The 21,497-nt window shown below is 40.9% G+C and overlaps 1 protein-coding gene across 1 annotated transcript in view; it reads left to right on the top strand.

The window, feature by feature from the left end:
• m1ap (meiosis 1 associated protein) overlaps window positions 1-12,931 on the top strand; it is a 49,012-nt gene extending 36,081 nt beyond the window's left edge. Inside the window, exons 4-11 of the mRNA XM_008286883.1 lie at window positions 3,967-4,122; window positions 5,256-5,415; window positions 7,480-7,621; window positions 8,487-8,550; window positions 9,767-9,909; window positions 10,482-10,611; window positions 10,911-10,951; window positions 12,716-12,931. Coding sequence (XP_008285105.1) covers window positions 3,967-4,122; window positions 5,256-5,415; window positions 7,480-7,621; window positions 8,487-8,550; window positions 9,767-9,909; window positions 10,482-10,611; window positions 10,911-10,951; window positions 12,716-12,931 — 1,052 coding nt within the window. The remainder of the gene's footprint in view (window positions 1-3,966; window positions 4,123-5,255; window positions 5,416-7,479; window positions 7,622-8,486; window positions 8,551-9,766; window positions 9,910-10,481; window positions 10,612-10,910; window positions 10,952-12,715) is intronic.
• The last annotated feature ends 8,566 nt before the right edge of the window (window positions 12,932-21,497 follow it).

Here is a 21,497-nt window from a genome sequence, read left to right as displayed (position 1 = left end):
GTCCTGAAAAATTTTGGGTGATCTGGTCTTCTTTTATTGTCTATGTTAAAAATCTGAGTCTATTATGAAGCTACTGTTATTGATACATATGTATAGAGTGAGAATGTCAAGTAAGTAAAATGTAAGCTTGTCTCACAGATATTTGCACTTGTAAAGGAGTAATACATTTATTTATTTCATTTTCATATATGAATGTACGTATATTTTTAAAAATTTTTTATTTATTTTTTATTTATTTGATCTGATCAAATAGCAAAGAGAAATTTTAAAAATGCATGTCAAACAAGAGCTCGGATCTCAAGAGGTTCAAGTATACAGCCGTCCTCCTGCAGTTCTTTCTTAAATGTTAACATTCAGAATTCAAACCACCATCTGGATGAAGAAGCTTGTGTTTGAGTGAAAACTCATGTCACAGGCTAGGTTTTTTTAAAGCCTAAAAATGGAGCCAAGTGAAGGACGAGAAGTCAAGTTTCCTCTCAGATGCTTTGAATTAGAATACGTTAAAAGCTCATCCTGGAGTTTTTGCCCTATTATGCCCCAAAATACTTCCTACTCTAACTTTAAGTGCCACAATTCATAAATATTGATGTCATGCTTGTTTAGTTTTGAGGTCTTGGATGAGGTACTTTTTGCCACATGGATCCTCTTATATACACTGTTGCCCATTAAGTTGGAATAAAATACTTTTTTTTTACATATTCTCATGAAGTGATTGTGACAATTCGATTTATTCGTGATAGATAAAGTGTATATCTTCGCAAAACTTTATTGATATCACAATATACATACAATGCATATCACAGTAAAAATTAAACCACAATTAACTTTTGCAAACTGTGTATTCAGGCTTAAATAAAATTGAGGTACTGAACAATAGGATTATGGGTTTTGTTTCAATTTTTCAACCACAGTCAGTTTAACAGGAAACACGTATTCGAGGGGGTTTCATGCATAAGGATGTCCAATATTACTCTTTCAAATGTCACTAATGTTGAGTGTGGCCACCCCTGACATGGATCAATGCGTCAGGACATGGTGGCATACTGTCCACAAGCTTGTTGATGGTGTCAATGGGCAAGACGTCAGAATTCGTTTCACCTGATAACTGGGACTAATCATTGCACCTAGTCAAAATTGATGTGGATAAATAGAAACAAAAAGAGGAATGTGCCTGAAAACAAAATGCATTCCAACTTTATGGGCAACGACATATAACTGAGTTAGATCTACAAATCTGAAAAGTTACAGCTGACTGTAAAATCTCCTCTCAAGAGTAAAGTAAACTCCAGCGGGTTTATTCTGACATCTTGGCATAACTTATTAAAATGCATTGCATTACAATATATGTACATATACTCAGTTCCAGGATGATACTCAGTGTGAGAGCGGGGAAAGCATAATTTCATTTAGTGATGGCATGTCCTCTGTGACTTCTGATTGGGCTTGTGACCAGACACAAACACACCCTTAATGAGATTCGACTGTCTGACACCCCGCATGCTCCCCTCAGCATGCCTGTCACGCTTTATCTTCTCAGGTGTACGCAGACATCGAGGACACGCTAATGAGACGCGGGAGCACAATTAGACTTGTAGATGGCAGGGATGGGTCACTTGCTCCGGCTCATAATTTAATAGTCTGATAATCTCTCATACCAACGGAGCAGAGAGAATGCAAACAGGGGAGACAGTGTCGGGAGATGATAACACATAATTGATCTTTACATCTTTGCATACCTGCAGTAAACACATATTTAATGAACTCTGCCGAGATTGAGAAGAGGAGGCATCTGTGGGAGGATTCAGCAGTGCAAACGCATTCCTCGTGAACACACATCGGCCCGCTGCGGAGAAACAGACAGGATCATTACTTCAGCTCTTTACCGTCTCGGCGAACGCACACGTCGGGGTTAACTACTCTCACCTGCTCTCTTCAGTCCGTAATAGATTTCTCTGGAAACGCACACAAGATGGACTGTCTGCAGTTATTTGTGAGAAGCAGCAGCTCTCATTTTCTCTCTAGCCCTCTTTTCTCCTCTCTTTATCTCCCTCTCCCACACACATATAAACACAGGCACACTGTGGTCCAATTACAGGCATTTGTGACAGTGTGGTCCATCATCCATCACCCACCGCACCCATCCATCCATCTCCTCGCTATCTCACCTTATCTGTACCCTCTCCTTCCTCCTCCCGGTCTTGCTCTTTCTGTAATTTATACTTTCTTCCTCTTCTTCTTTTCCTCTAGACGCCAACTTCCATAATTCTCCCTCTCCCCGTCTTTTCCTCTGTCTCCTCCTCTCACCGTTCCCCAGACAGACATTATCGGAGCGAATGGCCATCGATTCGCTCTTTCCTCCATCTCTCGCAAGGATTTTTCTCTTATCTCTATTTCTATAAAGCCAAGAACACATCCTTTCTTTCCCTCCTATTCCTCCTCCGCTTTTACTTCCCCATCTCTCTCTCTTTTTCCAATTATTTTTGACTTAATGTGAATTGATCTCAGCTATTTTCCTTCCATTCCTCCTGCTTTGTTTCCCTCTCTCCCTGCAGTTTTTGCTCAGCTATGTACCAGTGCTGATATACAGCTGGATGCACGTCTTGTTATGCCGCTGATCCCCAAGCATCATTTCCAAAAAACTTCTTTAATCCGAATTAGACGCAAGAGCAATGCGGCAACGTGTCAGAACTGAAAGCGAAGCATCTTGACTTTTTTTTTTTGACACATAAAAGCAGAACTTGTAAAGCAAAAGTGTCATTAGTATATGCTTTGTTAGCCTCTAAATCCTCCCTCTTTCCCTCTCATCCTCCTCGCCTTCACCCTGCAAGGATCAGACCGCAAACGTCCATCAGCGGGAAAAAAAAAAAAAGTGGCAAACATAATTCTCTTCCCGCAGATGAAGTACTTATTTCTAGATGAAGCACTTTTGCAAACTTTGGCCCAGAACCAAAAATAGCTCCAGTACCGTAGCTGCCCCTGACAGATGAAAGAAGCAGTGACGCATTTTAGACTAGGAATTTAAAGTTTCTCATTTCTCCCTGAAGTTTCAGGCAGGAACTTTTTCTTTTTTTTTTTTCTTTTAAACTACTTTATCAATTTTCCATCCATCTTTTCTGCTCCAACTTATCCTCCCTTCTGTCCATCTCTCCTCCATCTGTACCCTCACAATGCTTCCTGATCCTCCCTTTAGTCCCATTAGTTATCTCCTGATGGGTCATTAACTATTAAACAGCTCAAAGAGGGAACGAGAGAAGAGGGGCGCTTTATAAGGTTTGTGTCTAGTCTGCAATAATAAATGGACATGAGGGGGAGAGGAGATGAGGGTGGGGCACGTCCACAGGGTCTCTTTCCCTGTTCTGTAATGATAAGTGGAAATCAGTGGGAAGAGAAAAGAGACCAGTGTAAGTTTCTTCTCTCCTTTGGGATGAGGGATAGGCACAGAAAATGAGAGGAGAGACATAGATTTGCATAAAATCTGCAAATTAACTGGAAAAAGCAACAGATTTCAGACAGGCTGCTTTTTCTCCGCATCTTCTGTCTTCTTTACCAACAGGAGGTTGACATCCAATAGGAGTCTTGTTTCTTCCTTTCAGTGCCAGGTCCTCTTATCCAGACAGGCTTAAGAAGGATTTCAAATTATCCAGAGACACTGAGGCTCTCGGATGACAACAAGTTCAGAAGTCTTGGCTGTCTGTGCACATCGCTGAGGCCGCACCAGTCTGTCTATTAGATGTATTGAATATTGCTGCCCTCTAGTGGTGGGAAATAAAAGTTGATTTTCTTAAGTAATTTTGTTTGGAAGTTAAACTTTACCAAAAGTAAGTCGGTGAATAAAAATGAAATATCAAAATACATGTGAGATCACAAAGATTTTTATATGACACTTGCCTTTAATGCACATACTGATGCTGCTGTGTGTGGTGTGTGTGTGTCTGTGTGTGTGTGTGTGTGTGTGTCCATCTCCAGATTCCCTGATGTTGGGGACCGAGGTCGACCTCCAGCAGGTGGAGAACAGTGTGTTCGCCTTGGAGATGGTGTTGAAGGCGTGGCTTCAGGAGCAGGGAGGAGACAGGGAGCACCTGCACCTCCTGCTGCCAAGTCCACTGGATGATCTCATTCCAGGTTCGACGCTACACTCAAGCCCTTTTCAGACATGGGACATAGCTGGGATGTTTATCACTAGATTGAAGTGACTGCACTGTGTTGTTCAGACGTAGGTCATTTTTACGTTAATGTTCCTCATGATTTCATTCACAGTTGCAAACACAGTCTTTATTATAGTTCTCATTCTTGTGATATTAGACAATCCACCAAGTGATGTATAATGGCATAATAATCCAATAACACCAAATCTAAACTGATAGCTGCTTATCAAAGTGTCCAATTAACTAACAGCCAAGTTGATTTATGATTTCTTAAACGCTGAAACTGAAAGCTCAAGCAAATAATTAACTGCCGATGATAAACTGTGAACCTGTGTGTGACAGTTCACCTGTCTGAAAGGAGGAGGAGCACACAGTGTGACCTGCTGGTAGATCATAAGTATTACTTTCTCTGTGTCAGAAATTATTTTTCATTATTACTAATGAAGTTACAACTGTTGTTTCATATGCAAACGCACACAACTCTGTCTCTTGTGACACACACACATCATCCTGCTGCTGCTGTCTGGTGCTGCAGGTATTTAATAAACTCAGAGGAAAAACTCCTACAAACAGCCAGAAGAAAGAAACTTCAGTTAACATCTTGTGGGGGGAAAATAAACTTGGACTCAATTGGTTATTCATAATTATCATTAATCTGAGCTGTTGGTGTCTGTTTTCATTGCAGTAAAGTAGCCTGATAGACTTAAAATAAGCAAAATAGCAAGAAAGGTGTGTTGTGATTTTGGCATACAAACTGTATTTTGAGCTCTCTATGATGCTTGTGGATGAATATTGGTATTGAAATGTGGAAAAATTGTGCGGAAAGTGATGAGGAAATGTTACGAGGTCCGACCTTGTAAAATTGCAACTTTTACGGAAAAGTGACCAGGATGCACATTCAGACATGAAGCCAACACATTCAGCTACCGTCAGATTAAAGGAACAGAGTTCATGTCTGAAAGGGACTGAATAAACTCATACACACTTTAGGAGTTTACTCAAACCGTGCGCTGACATGAACACAGTGGTGTCGTTAGTGATTTCTGTGTCTTTATGGCACAAAATGAAGAAGTTTAATGTGGTCTTTTGTGGCGTTTTGCACCTGTGCAGTGTGTGTGAAGTGTGACATGCAGGAGCGTCTGATAAGCCCCGCCCTCATCCCGCTGGCCCCCAACCTGGGCGTGAAGACTGAGAGCGTTCGGGACTTCCTGCCTGTCACCAAGATGTCAGCCAATCAGAGCCCACCGCCACAGAGACTGAAAGTAATCAAGTAAGAGTTGGGCAGCAGTTGCGTTGCTGAAATTACAGCTCAGTTAAAAGTAAAAATGAAATCCATTAGAATGAATATTAATACTTTTTCACATCCCTTGGTATATGTTTTTTTTTATAAATTAATATTACTTTGATATTCATGCATTTGTTTCTCAGCAGGAGAAGCAGTGGACAAAATCCCAACATGAATGTCTTTGTTCCCATTTTTTTCTGCCACATTCATTCTTTTTCATTTTTTAGATTGTTAGTAGTAAAGAAGAGTGGAATATGTATTACACAGTACCCAGTAAAACTCTGTCTGTCTATGAATGACTCCTTTCTGGTAGCACAGAGTAGTGGAATATTTCTCAGATGAAACTCTCCCATCACATCAGTGTGCGCTTTGTTCTGCCAGAGTCATCTGCTGTGATGCTGGAAATCTCTCCAAACAAGTACAGTTGAGCAGAAATAAAAGCCGCAGTACAGAATTGTTCTTGTTTAGGAGGAAATGTTTTTAGCCTCTCACAGTCGAAGCATCAGAGAAGTGGACAACAGTGGTACAAAAGGAAGCACAGGATGAGCTAACAGCAGCAGACACTTCAAAGAACTGGAGAAGATGTTTGTGAGGAAGGTCTGATTAATAAATCACAACGCAACCCACTGAAAGGAAACAAAAGAGCAGATGGATGCTCTGATTAACCGCAGAAATGCTGATTCATTTCACAAACTTCTAGGTCAAATAGTCTGTATGCATATTAGTCTGTATCTCATGTAGATGTTGTTAGAGAAAACTGAACTGTGCACCCTTTCTTTGCTACAATGGATTTATAGAAATAATTAAAAAATATCCTCAGGTATCACTCATTTCAAATTATATAGAGACTATAAATGTCTGAACGCCTTTGAGTGTTTCTTGAGCTTGTTGACACGTCCATATGGTGTTTTTTTATATGCTACATGAGCAAAATATGCAACCAACATCATGGCTGGACGCTTTCACCTTGAAACTACAGTGTATTGAAGACATACTTTCACACAGAAAGTCTTTAATTCCTTTTTCAGGCTTCTTTTCATTGCTGGGTGACATTGCAGGAATGTTTGGACATTCCAGTTTTGCACGAATGCTTCTAAAATTCATAGCAGTGCATTGGATATTCTCTCATTTATCATTTGTCGTTTATCATGTCATATTGATAAAGTAGAGGGCTATATATTAAGCAGAACACACTTTGTCTAATGTTATCATAAGCCTGAGATGTGACTAGTTAGACATAGGCTGCTAAAGTTTACTTCATCTTTTCAGAACATGGGGATATAAACAGATGTTTTCGTTTTAAAGCCATGAAATGTTCTTGTCTAGTTGAAGTTGAACTAACCTGCTTGAATGTGCATAAGTTCTGAATTTAAGATGTTTTATTTCTTTAATAATATGTTAGTGTTCTCATGTGGTTTTATGTCTTACGGTAATCTTCATGCAACTTTGCAATTACTCACACTGATTTGAATACATTTCCAACTATTTGTGTACTACTGGCTAATCATCAGCAGACAGCTTCCCAAAACTGATGTCATTCCTCCCAAAATACACACACGTAAGAGCATCATGTATGCAAATGAGCGCTTGTATGCATTGTTAGCGCACAAACTTTCTCCACTGATAGAAAGCAGATATTCAGGTATAACCTGGGTGACCTGATTTGCATCAGTTTTACATTTTCTGGAGCTGCAGCGGGAAGTTGTGTGTGACTGTGTGAGAGAATGTGTGTGTGTTTTGCATACCAGTAAGTCCTGAAGTTATTGTGCTCTGTGCGTGTGCTTTGCATACTTATGACTCATGATTTACAGCAGAGACGTTTCAGCGAAGCTCGAGAACAGTCGCACTGTTAACGAATTCACCTTGGCAGGGATGATGTCATTCTGTCTGTCTGCTCCTGACCTCATGTGTTTGCTGACAGTATTCTGCTTACAAGTATTTCAAGAAAGAAAGGGTTATTAGTTTTCAGGAATTAATTTTTTTTCCTTCCACTGTGGACACACTTGTCCTTCGTTTTTGATGTGCAAACTCAGGTTGTTTGTGTTGCAGAGCTCTGCGTGCAGACGGAGTGTGTGAGAGTGTGTTATACGGCCTCCCGCTGGTGCTACGTCCCACCACCTGCTGGCAGCTGGACTGGGATGAAATGGAGACCAACCACAGCTTGTTTCACGCTCTCTGCCACACGCTCAGGGTGTGTAAATACCAATGTTTTAACTGCTATTTTATCCTTTGACAGCTGCCTTTACCATTTACATATTATAGAATTTAGCAGCAGAATCTGACATTTCCAGATTTTCCAAATGTCAACGTTTATTAGGTATCTTTTATAATGATGCAGTATTTTTTCCCACTCTGCTGAAGACAGGTGACACATTTTAGGGGGGGGGAAATAACTACAAAACCTATTAAAACAATGTTCTTTTTAATCTTATAACAAAAAAGCTGCTAAGCGAGTATTAGTCACCGTAAAATAGAACAATAAGATCTGTTTGGAAAGACAATTGTATGTGTACGCTGTATTTAAAAAGTTTTATTTTAAATGTTCGGCTCAGGTGTTCTTTGGTCTCAGAAGAGAAAACAAGCAGAGAAAAAGAGCAAGAAAGAAATCTCCAATCCCAGGCACTCCTTAGATTTAAATGCCTTTATTATATTGACATTTTCTAGCTGAACTATTAAAAAAGAAACGTATCTGTAGTGGCTCATCCCTTCTACAGGAGTTTTTACATGTGTTTTACCTTTTTATGGGGCATCTTGTGGAAAATTTTTACTATTTGACTAATCTGTGTCTATGTTTGCATAATACTAAACTAGTATTAGTCATAGCAGACTAAAACATGCAAATCTGGCTGTTTTTTGTTGAAGACATTTATGCTACCAAACCTATAAACAAACCAAATATAGATCACAAAATCCTTATTTCTATCACTCCTCTCTTCACTTCTGATTATCTTCATGGTTGGCCCTCTGATTGGCTCTTTAGGTTACCTTAACTCCCTGTAACATTCTCAGTGTTCCTCTGATATTTTTTGATGTTAGACTTGTTTTTTCTCTTTCAGAGTCATGACTTGTTCCTGCTGGTGCAGGTGGAGCCTCTTCAGAAGTCTACAGCTGGAGGCTCAGGTCCGTGTGTGTGTGTGTGTGTGTGTGTGATGTCCTTTGTGAACTCACAGTGTGATGTCACAGCGACTGGGAACCGAGTTCATAAAGAGCCTCTTTCAGTTTAGGATTCATCACAAGAGACAAAGTCAGCTTTGAACTAAGTGAAGAAAGAGAGAAGAAAGCATCACGACGATGACAGAAGAAGCCAAAACCGCAACAGAAGCCAGAGATCGGCTCCCCCTCTTCTTCGTTACTGTGCTCGCTGTGAGAGCGCTGACCAAGTGTCACGCTCCCCAAAACTGGAGCCAGCAGGAAGTGGGTGACACGGACGATGAAAGGACTCACTCAGCCAGAGAACTTCAGTCCGGGTCTGAAGATGGCAAAAAGGGCCTGCAAGAAGGTCATTAAAGAGCTCTAGGAGAAGTTCAGCAGCAGGAAGAACCTAAAAAACACTTATCCAACAACATGACCCAGCTGTGGATGAAGCCTTGGTCCATCATGTGAGAGCTCACAGCACTGAGCTCTCAGAAGAGACCCTCCGACCACACATGCATGCACGTGTGTGTGTGTGTGTGTGTGTGTGTGTGGTCCTCAGAACACCACTGCATACAGTCACATTAATGGAAAGGTTTCACAAGCAACGTGGTTTTGGTTGTTCAATAATTAGCAAGATCACATTCTATTTATATAGTAGTTATGCTAACATATTATTGTGCAGAATAATTAGGTTGCTACTGCAAATGTCTTTTTTATGATTTAATAAAAAAACAGGATATAACTGAAAAATATTTTGAGTTTAGTAAATAGATCAGACTTTTACTGTAAATTGCTGTGATGGAGCACAGGACACAACTTATGGAACGCTGCTCTGAAACAAATCATTTAACCGTAGCGTACGAACTGTGACTCTGTGTGTAATGGCAGGTAATTTGCCTTAAATCCTGACCGGTCCTCCTGTCGTACATGTTGATAAACTTGCTGTTAGTTTAGGTCTGGTCTCTGTTTTCTTTAAATCTTGATGCATTGTCCAGTCCCTTACATATGGTACATACTGTACTGATATCATGTCTCTTTCTGTTATCTTTATTGGTGCACGTGACTGATGTCTGAATGACCAAAAGGCATCCAAAGCCTGCAATTTCATCTGTCCCATGTCTAAAACGGGCTTTTGAAAAACTGAAGTTGTCAATTTAACACTCATCGGCCTTGTGCATGTGTGTCTTTGTGTACAACACAGGTGTGTATTCACACTACATCCTCCAGCCGTCTCCATCTCTCTCCTTCCTCCTGAAGCCTGTTGTCTCCAAAGAGTTGCTGCTGCCCTTTTCACTGCCCGTCTCAACTCAGGATCCTGCACCTAGCGCCATGCAGACTATACAGGTTAGATTGACCTTTGATGGTTCTAAACAAATGACAGAAGTAAGCAGAGGCATCAGAACTTGAAAGGAGAAACAGATACATTGCTAGTGGATACAAGGAACTGAATATCCACTGGCATATCTCGACATAGTACATAGATACAATATATATAGTCAAAATGACAAATTAAACTATAAGCATAGGACTGCAGATATCTACGAGAGGCTTAAAACTGTACATTTTATTGTCTGTATCTTGTTTTTTGTTTATTACTACATATACTATATAACATGACCATAAGGGGCGTGACCAAAGCCCATTACTCTACAGGACATATAACACTTATTCTGTATTTTAAAAATTGCAATTACAGTCTGTTTTAATGGCATTTTAGAAAGATATATCTGTGATGTGATGATAACACCCTGCTGTGTAGGTATATTTCTTAAGGGATATTTTTTGTCCAAAGCTCCATGTCACTAACTACAACTCTCTGTGGATTTCATCAAAATCTTCTGCAATACCTGCAAACATCCTAGACTTTCAAATGGTGCAGGTTTGCTTGATGGTTGTGTGTCTTATGTCTCTCTCAGGGTTGTCTCGCTCAGCTGGATGAGGAGTTTGTGTTAAACCCTCTGTCACTGAGCAGTAACCTCTACCAGCACCTCAGGAGCAGAGGCCTGATCTCACAGCCACGATACCCGTACAGGTCAGCAGCACCGGGTGTTGGGTTGATGAGGAAGATGATCAATCTGTGGACGTATTGCGATAATGTTAGAAAAAAAGATATGTATTGAAATCATTAATGTGACGGATGTAGAGGTAAGAAAAAATGATTAGAATGTGTATGAATGAGGGCGAAGACACCAACAAAAGGTGTAAATGATAACAAAACAAGCTCTGACCGCAATATTAATGGGGATTACTTCAGATATAAGACGTTTTTGGTGATGATTTTCATGCTGCTGCTTGTGATTCCAGGCTCCAGCCAGCAGCTGCCCACAGAGACCAGCCTCAAACAGAAGAGGGCCCTAAAAGCACAGCCAGCAGACAGCCTCGGCAGGTAAACGCTGCAGCTTTATGGCAGGAGGGAAGTCGATGACAATAGTCAAGAGCTATTTGGCAGCAGAAAGTAGGACATTCTGATAACCACATTGAGGTTGTGTGTTTGGAGTGATTGTGCTTCGTACAACTTTCTCTTCACTTTTCATTTCCTTTCCTACTCACTAGATGGCAGCACTCACTGCATGCAGACAGTATGGAGCGTAAATACACAGGCATGAACATACATCATATGTTCAGTTTATGGGATTAAAGGATGTTAAAAGGCAGATCAGGTTCATGCAACTAAACATGAGATCAAAGCATCTGAAGTATTTGGATGCAAACAGTAGTTCGTCATGAGCCGACGTCAAAGTAATCACATGTAATTATTGTCTGTGCCGGATGTCTGGAGCTTGTTTAGGTGATCTGACAATGTATACACAGCAGCGTTTCACTGTGTAGTTCATAAAGGGGGAGTTAGTTTAATTCTTTAATGTTCAGTTCCGTAGATTAGTCCAGTGAATGCCAACTGAAGGATCAGGCACCCTCCAAAAGATCACAAGAATAACCGGAGAGACTCTTTGGATTTTCTCTCTTTAAAGTTTTTTTTTCCCCAAAATATTTGACAATTTGAAGAGTTAATTGCATAAAACGTTCTTGTTTTCTTGTCTATGTTGTGTTTCATAGTCTTACTGTGTTTTTATTGCAAAATGTTCATCTGAAAGGTAACAAATAGCAAATGTAGTGGGGCAAAAAGTACAATATTTATGTATAAAATGTACCTTAATGCAGTTATTAATTCAGTAAATCATGCTTTTAGTTATATTTCACCACTGAGTGTAACACAACCATTATAACTGGTACATAGAAGGATGCGTTTGAGGCTAACGTTGAGTGAAAACCTGGTTTCATGTGGACCCAAAACTAAACCGTTCATGGTGATTATTTTATCTCTTTGAGTCAAATGGTAACTGTGAGTTTTTAAACTGAAACAGATAATGTTGTGAGTCATTCTTATGTTTTATTTTTGCGTTTTCATAGTGACTCATGCACGCCGATTAAACAAGCTGACAGGCCCGTACTGTGGGACTTTGTGTGACTTGATAGCGTTTGTAAAGATAAAGTGTATTTAAAACTATTTTCTACCACAAGAGATACTCCTTAAATGTGTAGAGAAGTTAGTGTTTGCTACATGAGGCATTAACCGAAAGCGGTGTCTTTCTAGGTGACAAATCAAGCGGAAACTTCTCAGGTATAATATTTAGATGTGCTGACTACTGCACAGGCCAAGATCCTGGAAATAACTCATAATATACTGGAACCCTTTTTTACTGATTTTACCGACAAAACTTTGCATTTCATCCTTTTTTGTTATGTTTTACATGAAATGAGGCCAGTTGTGATGCCAGCTATTGGCGGAGTGATTCACCAGGCATGATAAGGCTGCTAAAATATGCAAATAGTTCACTTCAGCAGCCATCACAGAGAAAATGTTCATTCAGTCTGTTTTGTTCTGTTCTCTGGCATGCTCTCTTTTCATCCACTGCAGTAGAACTTAACCCTAAAGTCTGAACATAATGTTTTTGCTTTGTTCATCTCTGCTTCCTCTTCTTTTTTTATCTGTGTCGCTGTACCTCCGTCAAAGCCTTCTGTTTTATCTCATTATTTATTTTCTTGCCTTCAAGGCTCATGACACTTTTATTTTCTGTGTTATGTATTTCAAGTGTCGAGCATAAAATCCATTTTAAGCAGCACTGAATGAGTGTGTTTTGTCTCCATTCAGCCACAGAACAAGGGTCGCCAACTGGGAACAAGCAGCAAGGTCAGAGCCACTGTGGCTCCCCTGCCCTCCTCCTCCTTCGCCTCCTCTTCCTCCTCCCTGGGACCTCCTCCTGCGAAGGCCTCCCGTCCAGCTCTGAGCTTCCTCAGCGGCGGCCGTCGGGCCCCGACCCCTACTAGACAGGAAGAAGACAATGATAACTCTATGATAGTACAGTAAGAACAGTACAGGAGGAGGAGGGTGAGATGAGAAAGCAATACGGTGACATAGAGAGTGAGTACATCCTCAACTCACACACACTTTTTTTTCAACCCCGACCTTCCACTTCAAAGGGGTTTCCAGTGATTACCGGTAAAGCTTAGTCAGCACAGAAGCTCAAACACACACATTTGGCTAATTGGTCTCCATTGTGAAGCTTGTGAGCAATCATGCAGCTCATAAAGCCTTTAACGACTTATAAAGAGGGGAAAGATACACACTAATTTGCACGTAAATATACACAACAGACAAGGTAACATGCTGCGCTACGCCCTGGGTGGCTCTTTTGACACTTCCATTCATCTCCATTCATTCTCAACGCATTACTGAATTTACCGTTTGTGTGAGAAAGGAAAGCTTCAAGCGGCTGTAGATCGCTGAGACAGCAAAAGTTGAAAATCGCACACTATAAACAACGAAAACCAGGAGAATAGATGAAAAGAAGGGAAACAGCAGGACAATGGAGGCCTCAGACAGTCAAAAAATGGAAGGAAGAAACGGAAAGTAATAAGAAAAAGAACAAAGGGTGGGTGGTGTGGGAGATCAGAGGAACATTACGAGCTGACTGATGTATAAAAAGCCCTGTTTGCATGTGACAACAACCAGTGCAACACACCCGGGGTAAAAAACCTCAAGTCAAAAAGAAACTAGCAACAAAACATAATGAACTCGACTTACTGTATAGCTCTTTGCAGTATAAAGACTTACAGACAAACACACACATATGCACATTCCTTTTTTTGGTTTTGCCCTTGAGCCCCCGGTTCGAACACAGCTTCACTGTTTTAATGAGACAGAGGATAAAGCGGCAGACAGAGGGGCCTCTCTGCTCTCCTTCACCCCCACAGCAAGCTCGCTTTCTGGGGGTTGAAAGGCATCACGAGTGGGGTGGATGGAAGAAGAACAGAGAAAAGTGATAAAAATCTCCTGCGTGTTTTTAAATAGGGAATGTGACAACTTTGCGATGAGGGAAAGTTTCCGTTGAAGTTTGCGAGCGTGTGCTGAGAGGCTGATTTGAGTTCACCGAATGTCATCACTGGTTGATTCATTTACACACATTCAGACAATGACTCATATTCAGACGAAGATATTGGTCAGTTACATACAGTATCGTTGCTGTTAATTTATTCCTCGCTAAGCGGCTTCGTCACACACACACACACACACACTCATACATAGGCTTAATCAGCCTCCCGCCATTCCACCCCCTTGTTGAACCTTATAACATTAGGGACTACCCAGTGGCAAATGACTTCATGACGCTGTGATGTCACAGGACTTCCGCATTCACAAATTACAACCACAACGGCGCTTTTGTCTTTGAGGAGAATTCACCCGGACCTTCAAAACTCCCCGCTGACATTTTACCCACATCTCTGTCCTTTCCATCTTCTCTTTTCTGTTTAATCCACACCAGCTCCGAGAGTCAACGTGTGCGAATTTCGTAAATTTGTTCAGATAGAACAACAGCAGCCTCTCTGTCCCCAACGAAAGGTCAGAGGGCTGCAGCTAAAGTTCCCCCCGACTGACCTCGAGCGCTATCGGACGCGCTGCTCGTTAAATGTCACAACTGTTAGAGATTGATGGGGATGCGACCGACAGCTGACAAAAGTGTGATTGTTTGTGTTCGAAAATTCACTCAGAGTTGAATTCGAGAGAAAGCGTGTCGCTGGTCGGGGAGATTGTTCTCAGGTTTTGACAAGTTTTTGACCCGAAGCTGCAGCTTTTCTCTGACAAAGTTCTTTGTTCATTGTTGTTCTTTATGACTCCACCACACAAGCATCCTTATCTCACAGCTTTGACTCGCTCATGTTCCTGTTTGGCTTTCACGCCGCGTTTGTTGACCAGTTTTAATCTAACTTATTGTCCGAGCTACAAAGGACTTGGGTTGTTCTCTGTAGAATCTGTTAGGTGATATTTTAGCAGTTTCAGGACGCTGTATGTGATCTAGATATTTATATATTTATGTCATGAATTATTATTCCCTCAGATTTGTACGTTTAACTCTGTTCATGATCTGAGTTATTGAATAAAAATAGCACCTGGTGGGAGGTATGTTATGGTGACATTTCTGTTAGATAAAGCAGCAGTAGCAGAAAAGAGGACATCTAACCACCTTTAACATTTCAACGCCCACCGGTTTGTCTACAGAATGCTAGCATCATACCGCAGGTTCACACACTCATAGTAGTATGGAACGGTACATGAGCATGAACCGACACAAAGCATACATATTCAGCTTTTTTTTTCTCACTGTCTGACATTAAATCAGACTAAACTGTTCCAGTTTTAGGTCAGTTAAGATTACCAAAATTATTTCTATTTGCTAAACGCCAGAATAATGACAGAGAGAATTTTTTTGAGATTTTTTTTAAAAACTTTCTTCATAGTCAGAAGTTTATTTACATTTCCTTAGTATTTGGTAGCGTTGCCTTTAAACTGTATGACTTGGGTCAAACGTTTTGGGTTTCCTTCCACAAGCTTCTCACAATAGTTTGATGAATTCTGGCCCATTCCTCCTGACAGAACTGGTGGAACTGAGTCAGGTTTGTTGGCCGCCTTGCTCCAAACGCCTTTTCAGCTCTGCCCACAAATTTTCTACAGGGTTGAGATCAGGGCTTTGTTATGGCCACTCCAAAACGTTGACTTTGTTCTTGTCTCTGCCTCATATCTTGGCTGATTGTGTGTTTGAGGTGTGTCTTAAAATACATCCACAGGTGTGCCTCCCATTAACGCTAATGTTGTCAATTAACCTATCAGAAGCTCCCAAAGCCATGACGTCATCACCTGGGCTTTCCCGAATAGTAGGCATCTGAGTGTATGTGAACTTATGACTTCGAAGAAAATAGTAAAAAAAAAATCTCTCTCATTATTCTGGCATTTAGCAAATAGAAACGATTTTGTTAATCCAAACTGATCTAAAACAGGAAAAGTTTAGTCTGATTTGATGTCACACATTATGAAAAAAAAGGTGTAAAAATGTAAATATTTGGTTTCAGCTGTATCTACTTGTGGGATACTTGTACTAAATATACAGCCTCCTACAACTAGAAAAGCAAAGGCAATGTTAACGTAATATTTACTACACCCTTTGATACTTGATTGATTTACTGACAATAATAATAAAAGATAAAGATTAAACAGTGCCGCATGACTGCTTCACTATTAAGCCTTTTATCTGGATACTTTAGTCTTGTTCATTTGCTGCTAAGAGACAGTGAAGAAGACATAACTAGCTAGTTAGCCATTCACAAGCTGCTTACTGGTATTTGCACACTGCACCGTTGGCTATGCATGCTTTGCGGCCCCCAAATGGAGCTCGTGAGCTAATGTTTGTGCTATAGGAAGTCTTATACATTAAGTGTTTGCTGTTCAAGTGGTAACATCAGATGTGCCATCAGAACACCGCAGCTCGACACCAGCAGCGTGTTAGGGTCTCGAAGCCACTGAGGTTAACCATTTAGCAAGATCACGAGCAGGTAACGCAGGAAAGGCAGAATCACAATGAACAGACAAGGTCGTTCCACAGCTATGAAATACAAGATATTAAGTTCCCGCCTGATGAAGTTCCATGGCTTTTGACATTTCTGAAAACTTAAGCAAACATGTCACGACTTATGAAGAGTTTTTAGAAAACGTCCACTGACATGGACGTGAAAACCACCAAGAGTGATGTGTTCATATGAAGTCTTCTCATGAACACGTTAACCACGACCCCATCTGAAGGCAGCAAACTTCCGTGGTGGTGTCACGTACTAATGCTTAATTTAATTTCAGACTGTACTGAAAGCTCTGCTGTAGCACCACGCTACTGACTAATGTAGGTCAGCTAGTAACACTATTACTCTTAACGACGCTGCCGCTCAGAACGGGTTCAAGTAATGTCATCATGTGAATGTTGACAGAAAATGTTACCTTAGCAGGAAAGAAAGGCATGGGAACTGTGTTGTGAATCTTGAAAGGGAAGTTCAGTGAAGAATATTGACAGGAGTAACAAAAGTTTGGCGTCTCTTTTCCTTCAAAGCAGTCTGGCAGCACAATAATGAAATAAATGGATAGACTGGTTTTATCATTTTTAAACTTGTTTTAATAGCAGGAAATCAAATTCCTGCAATTTCTAAACCAAAAACAAGGTGAGGTCATGCACTAATAACACCAGAAATTGAATTTGAATCATCCATCCATCCATTATCTATACACCACTTAATCCTCACTGGGGTGGAGACTATCCCAGCTGACTTAGGGGGACACCCTGGACAGGTCACCAGTCTGTCACAGGGCTACACTTAGAGACAGACAACCAAGCACACTCACATTCACACCTACAAACAATTTAGAATCACCGATTGACCTCAACATGTTTTTGGACTGTGTGGGAGGAAGCCGGAGAACCCGGAGAGAATTTGAATTGTGAGAACTGAATGTGGGGAGTTGAAAAATACAATTTCAGTCTAACTCGATCCAATTTCAAAATATCATGTTCAGTTACAGGTTTCTCAGAATATCGTTTCAATTCCATGAATTCAAATTTAAATGATTCAGATTCAGTTTTTCATTACAGTTATTCAAGTTGAGCGATACAAGTTCAAATATAAATGATTCAGATTCAGTTTCTGGTGTCACAAGTTTCTGTCCGTACGATAAGTTCACATTTACCAATCAGTCAAGTCAGTGATGTTTTACATAAAAAGGAACCAGCAGGGTGGTTTCGATCACCGCTCAGTGTGGACAGAGTGATCACTCAGTCGCTGCTGTTGCAGGAGAGAGTTTGTTTCCTACTTTTACACTTTGGATTCATCGTTTCCTGAGGGTGGAGAAGTGACCTTTCACTGCTCTGTTTTGTCTCGTTCTGCAGACGCGTCTCTGCGTCTAAGTCAACATGAGCAGGATTCTCGACAGTAATGCTCCCACTTTGACACGCTTGCTTTATTGTTTCGTCTGCGTTTTTGTCTTTTTCTCGAAAGCTACTCAGATGTCCTTTTTGCATTTTTTTTCCATTCCATCCATAAAAAGATGTTGCGGTCTAGAAGTGCGATAATATTTTTTCTCGCCTATATCTGAGTCAGGATAATATTAGTGCTGTGACTTCCTGCTTTACTCTCAATGTTCCATTTCCTTTTTTTATGCTGCAATCTGCATAACAGAAAGAAAAAAAAATGTTTGAGACTCTCTGTGTGTCTCTCAGACTGTAACGCATTGTCTCTTTCCTGTAATTGTCCTTTCTGCATACAGGACTTTTATACTATACACACAGCAGAACAGAGCAGGAATACACACACGAGATTCACAGTTCAGATACAGGCAGAGAATAATCGTCTCTCTTACCAGCAGCAGCTCTTAGCGAGAACTGAAAGGGGAAGTGCATCTTCGTGACGAGGAAGTGAGGAGGTGAAGTTAGAAGGTTACAGGACCTGAACTATAATCCTTGTGGGAGAAATCTGAAAGGTCTCTCCTCCTACATACGCCTTAAAAATGTGATTTGCTCGTTTGCATGTCCCTAAATCACACGGAAAACCAGCTCCAATCAGCAAGTCTGCTCACAAAATGCACCAAAATTATGAACTTAGTTAGATCTGTGGTAACTCTCTCGCCATGCAGCACACAGGTATCACTTCAGCTAGCTCGCAAAATCACTGAAACCATCAATCACGGCCACTTGCTCAAGCATGCCGTTTAGTTTCAAGGCAGTGGAACGCCAATGTGAATTAGACGCTGTCATTTCCTTTAGGTAGCGCAGAAAGCCGAGCGAAAGAGTGAATGAAGCTCCACCTCAGACAGACATGACTGAATGAGTTGCCCACGCAAAGCTAAAAATAAAAGCTGGTGGTCTGCAGAGGCAAACACGAGAGGAAACCGGACAGTTTCAGATAGCGTCTCAGGGTGGGACGCACAAATCCTTGTCAGATATGCGCAAGTGAAAGGTGTCTGCATTACATGTACCCGCAATCTTTAAAAGAATGAGGAAACGCAGCTCAACGTTGTGTTATATTAAGAAGTGCAGCTGACAGGTTTGAAAGGGAACGTCGTCACATCTGGCAATGAATATGAAGCATGTTGATGTTGACAAACCAAATTTCCTTGACGATAAATGTCAGAGGAGTAAATACAAAACGAGCGAGATATTAGGGATTCCTAGCTTGAACGCTTTGTTAGATGATGCTAAATCGTTCTTGTTTTGGTTTTAGGGTTTTCCCTCAATTTTGTTTTCAGTAGCCCACTGTAGGCCGCCTGCTTAGCACCACACAGCAAGCAGACAAAGTTATCAGCTATGTTTGTCAGTCAGATGTTTTGCTTTGTTGTGTTTGTAGTGAACCAACTAGAGCTCAAGGAGAGTGACTATTGGATTTAGAGTTGCTCAGAATATTCTAACTTCTTGGTAGAAGTGCAAACTGGCGATTGTTCTCTAACTCGTTCAGTCGTCATAATAACTCCGTACTATGTCAGGGTTGTGTTTACAGCTTGCTTTACAGCCCCTAAGTAGCAAAATGTTGTGCAGTAAAATTCAAATGCCGATTTGCTTGTGTTTATTTGCGTCAAACGACCAATTAAACCCCCAAAATGTTTTGAAGGAATACTTTTGCATTCCTTTGCAATATGCTTTACAGTCCTTCTGATCCGTATGAACAGTCCACTTCTACTACAGTTAAATAAAAGACTCTGCAGACACAGTATCCAGCTGCAGTGGTGCTGCGACAGATGTGCTACCACCACACTCCATACAGTGACACCAATATACCGCTCAGCCATCCCTGCAAACACGCGACCGCTGCTTGTAGTCAGTGTTACACACATTAAAAACTAATGTGTCACAGGTAGAACTGCAATTGTCAAAGCGCAGCCATGACTACAGCCACAGTGATAATCTGTCATCGAAACCATGCAGTCAAAGCTCCAGTCTGCCTCAGCAGCAGTCAGACAGAGAGCTGGTGAACCAGCTTCTCTAGTTTTAAAAACGCAGTGTAGCAGCCTGAAGGCGCACTCATTGTAGTCACAGATAGCAGCGGTCTATTACACATTACATGATGCTGCATCAGAGTAGAGTTCATCCTTTTTCTCATGGGTCACAGGAAAAGCAAACCTTATACCTAGGGAATGAAAAGTAGTCATTTTGATGTGCCAGTTGGACAGATGTTAGCTGACTGGATACCTGTGTGTTGTTGCTCTCAACTGAACTGCGAAACCAGGAAGTTGTTTTCCTTTAGTTTCTCTCTCTTTTCGTACATTTATTAAACAAATTCATTGTACATACAATCATGCCACTACTAAGGATCACTTCTCATTTTAAAAGCAATGTCTTCATTTTTTAAGAAAAGAGATGTTTTTTTTCCCACCACGTGAAAACATTCCAGTATCGACAAAAGCACCTGTTTGTATAAAACCTAGTTTCAGTGCCTCTTGTTGTCGGACCGATTCTGCTCTCTTACTGTAAGTCTGACTTGACCTTTAAATGCACAGTCGAGCCAGAGACCTTTACAGGAAGGAGAGAGTCACACGATTTTGAGGATAGACAGTGAAGGGGACAGGAAGGCTGATACGATAAAAGACGATTGCGTGTGTTTGTGCAGCGTCTGCATGTGGACAAATGTAGAGACCTCAAACCTGCAGATAAAACTGTCTGGCCAGAGAGAGTCATATTGCTAGAAAAGGCGCACAAACACGCCCACGCACATACAAGTCGAGTCGTGTCTGTTACATAAAGACAGCATATCTGTCTATACTGGACATTATGATGTTAATCAGCAACTCGTGACACTTTTAGTGTCATATATCTTGTTGCAAAATATTACCGTGGTGCATACTGACTAGACTTTTCTCCAAAAACTCACAGAAGTTGATCTGAAACTCTGAAGTCTCTGATTGGCTTTTTGTGCACAAGGCTGCCACACTTCATACCTCCACATGAATGCAAACAAGCTGACATGGCAGTAATGCATGCATGACACCCAGTCCCACCTCGATACACAACCTGTTTGCACATTTTCACACATACTTTCCTGTAACAATCACACACACAGTGTGAGCTGAGCTGTTCTGCAGATGTGTGAAAGGTCAAAACAGATGAGGAGAAAAATGTGAAGAAGGACGGAAAAGAGGTGACAGAAAGTACAGAGGAGCTTTTTGTCACACAGGAACACGATCTGAAACGTTTCTAGTTTTACAGTGCAATTCTTGAATCGGTCGGCGTGTCGTGCCAATGATTAATTTTATTGTATTGAAAATGTAAAAGCTTTTAAAATTGCATCTCTTATATGTGTGTGTGTGTGTTTTAAATAGGAAGCTGCAGTTGGTTTAGCTTTAGAGTCTGGTTTAGATGTGTCCAAATAATAGCACAGCACATAACACCCGAAAGCCACAAGGTGTTATTTTAACAGCTTTCTGAACATATTAAGACATGATGAGTCACTTTGTGAGATGCTGTTACATCGACTTTGTTACCTTCGGACAGAACCAAGCCGTTCGCCTCCTCTCACCCGTCTTTAGACTAAGATTAGCTAACCGGCTTCATATTTAACAGACAGATGTAAGT

The sequence above is a fragment of the Stegastes partitus genome, unplaced genomic scaffold (assembly GCF_000690725.1).
Source record: "Stegastes partitus isolate 25-593 unplaced genomic scaffold, Stegastes_partitus-1.0.2 Scaffold474, whole genome shotgun sequence".
Taxonomy (NCBI): domain Eukaryota; kingdom Metazoa; phylum Chordata; class Actinopteri; family Pomacentridae; genus Stegastes; species Stegastes partitus.
Note: the sequence above shows the minus strand (reverse complement) of the source record. Positions and strands in the feature narration are given on the sequence as shown.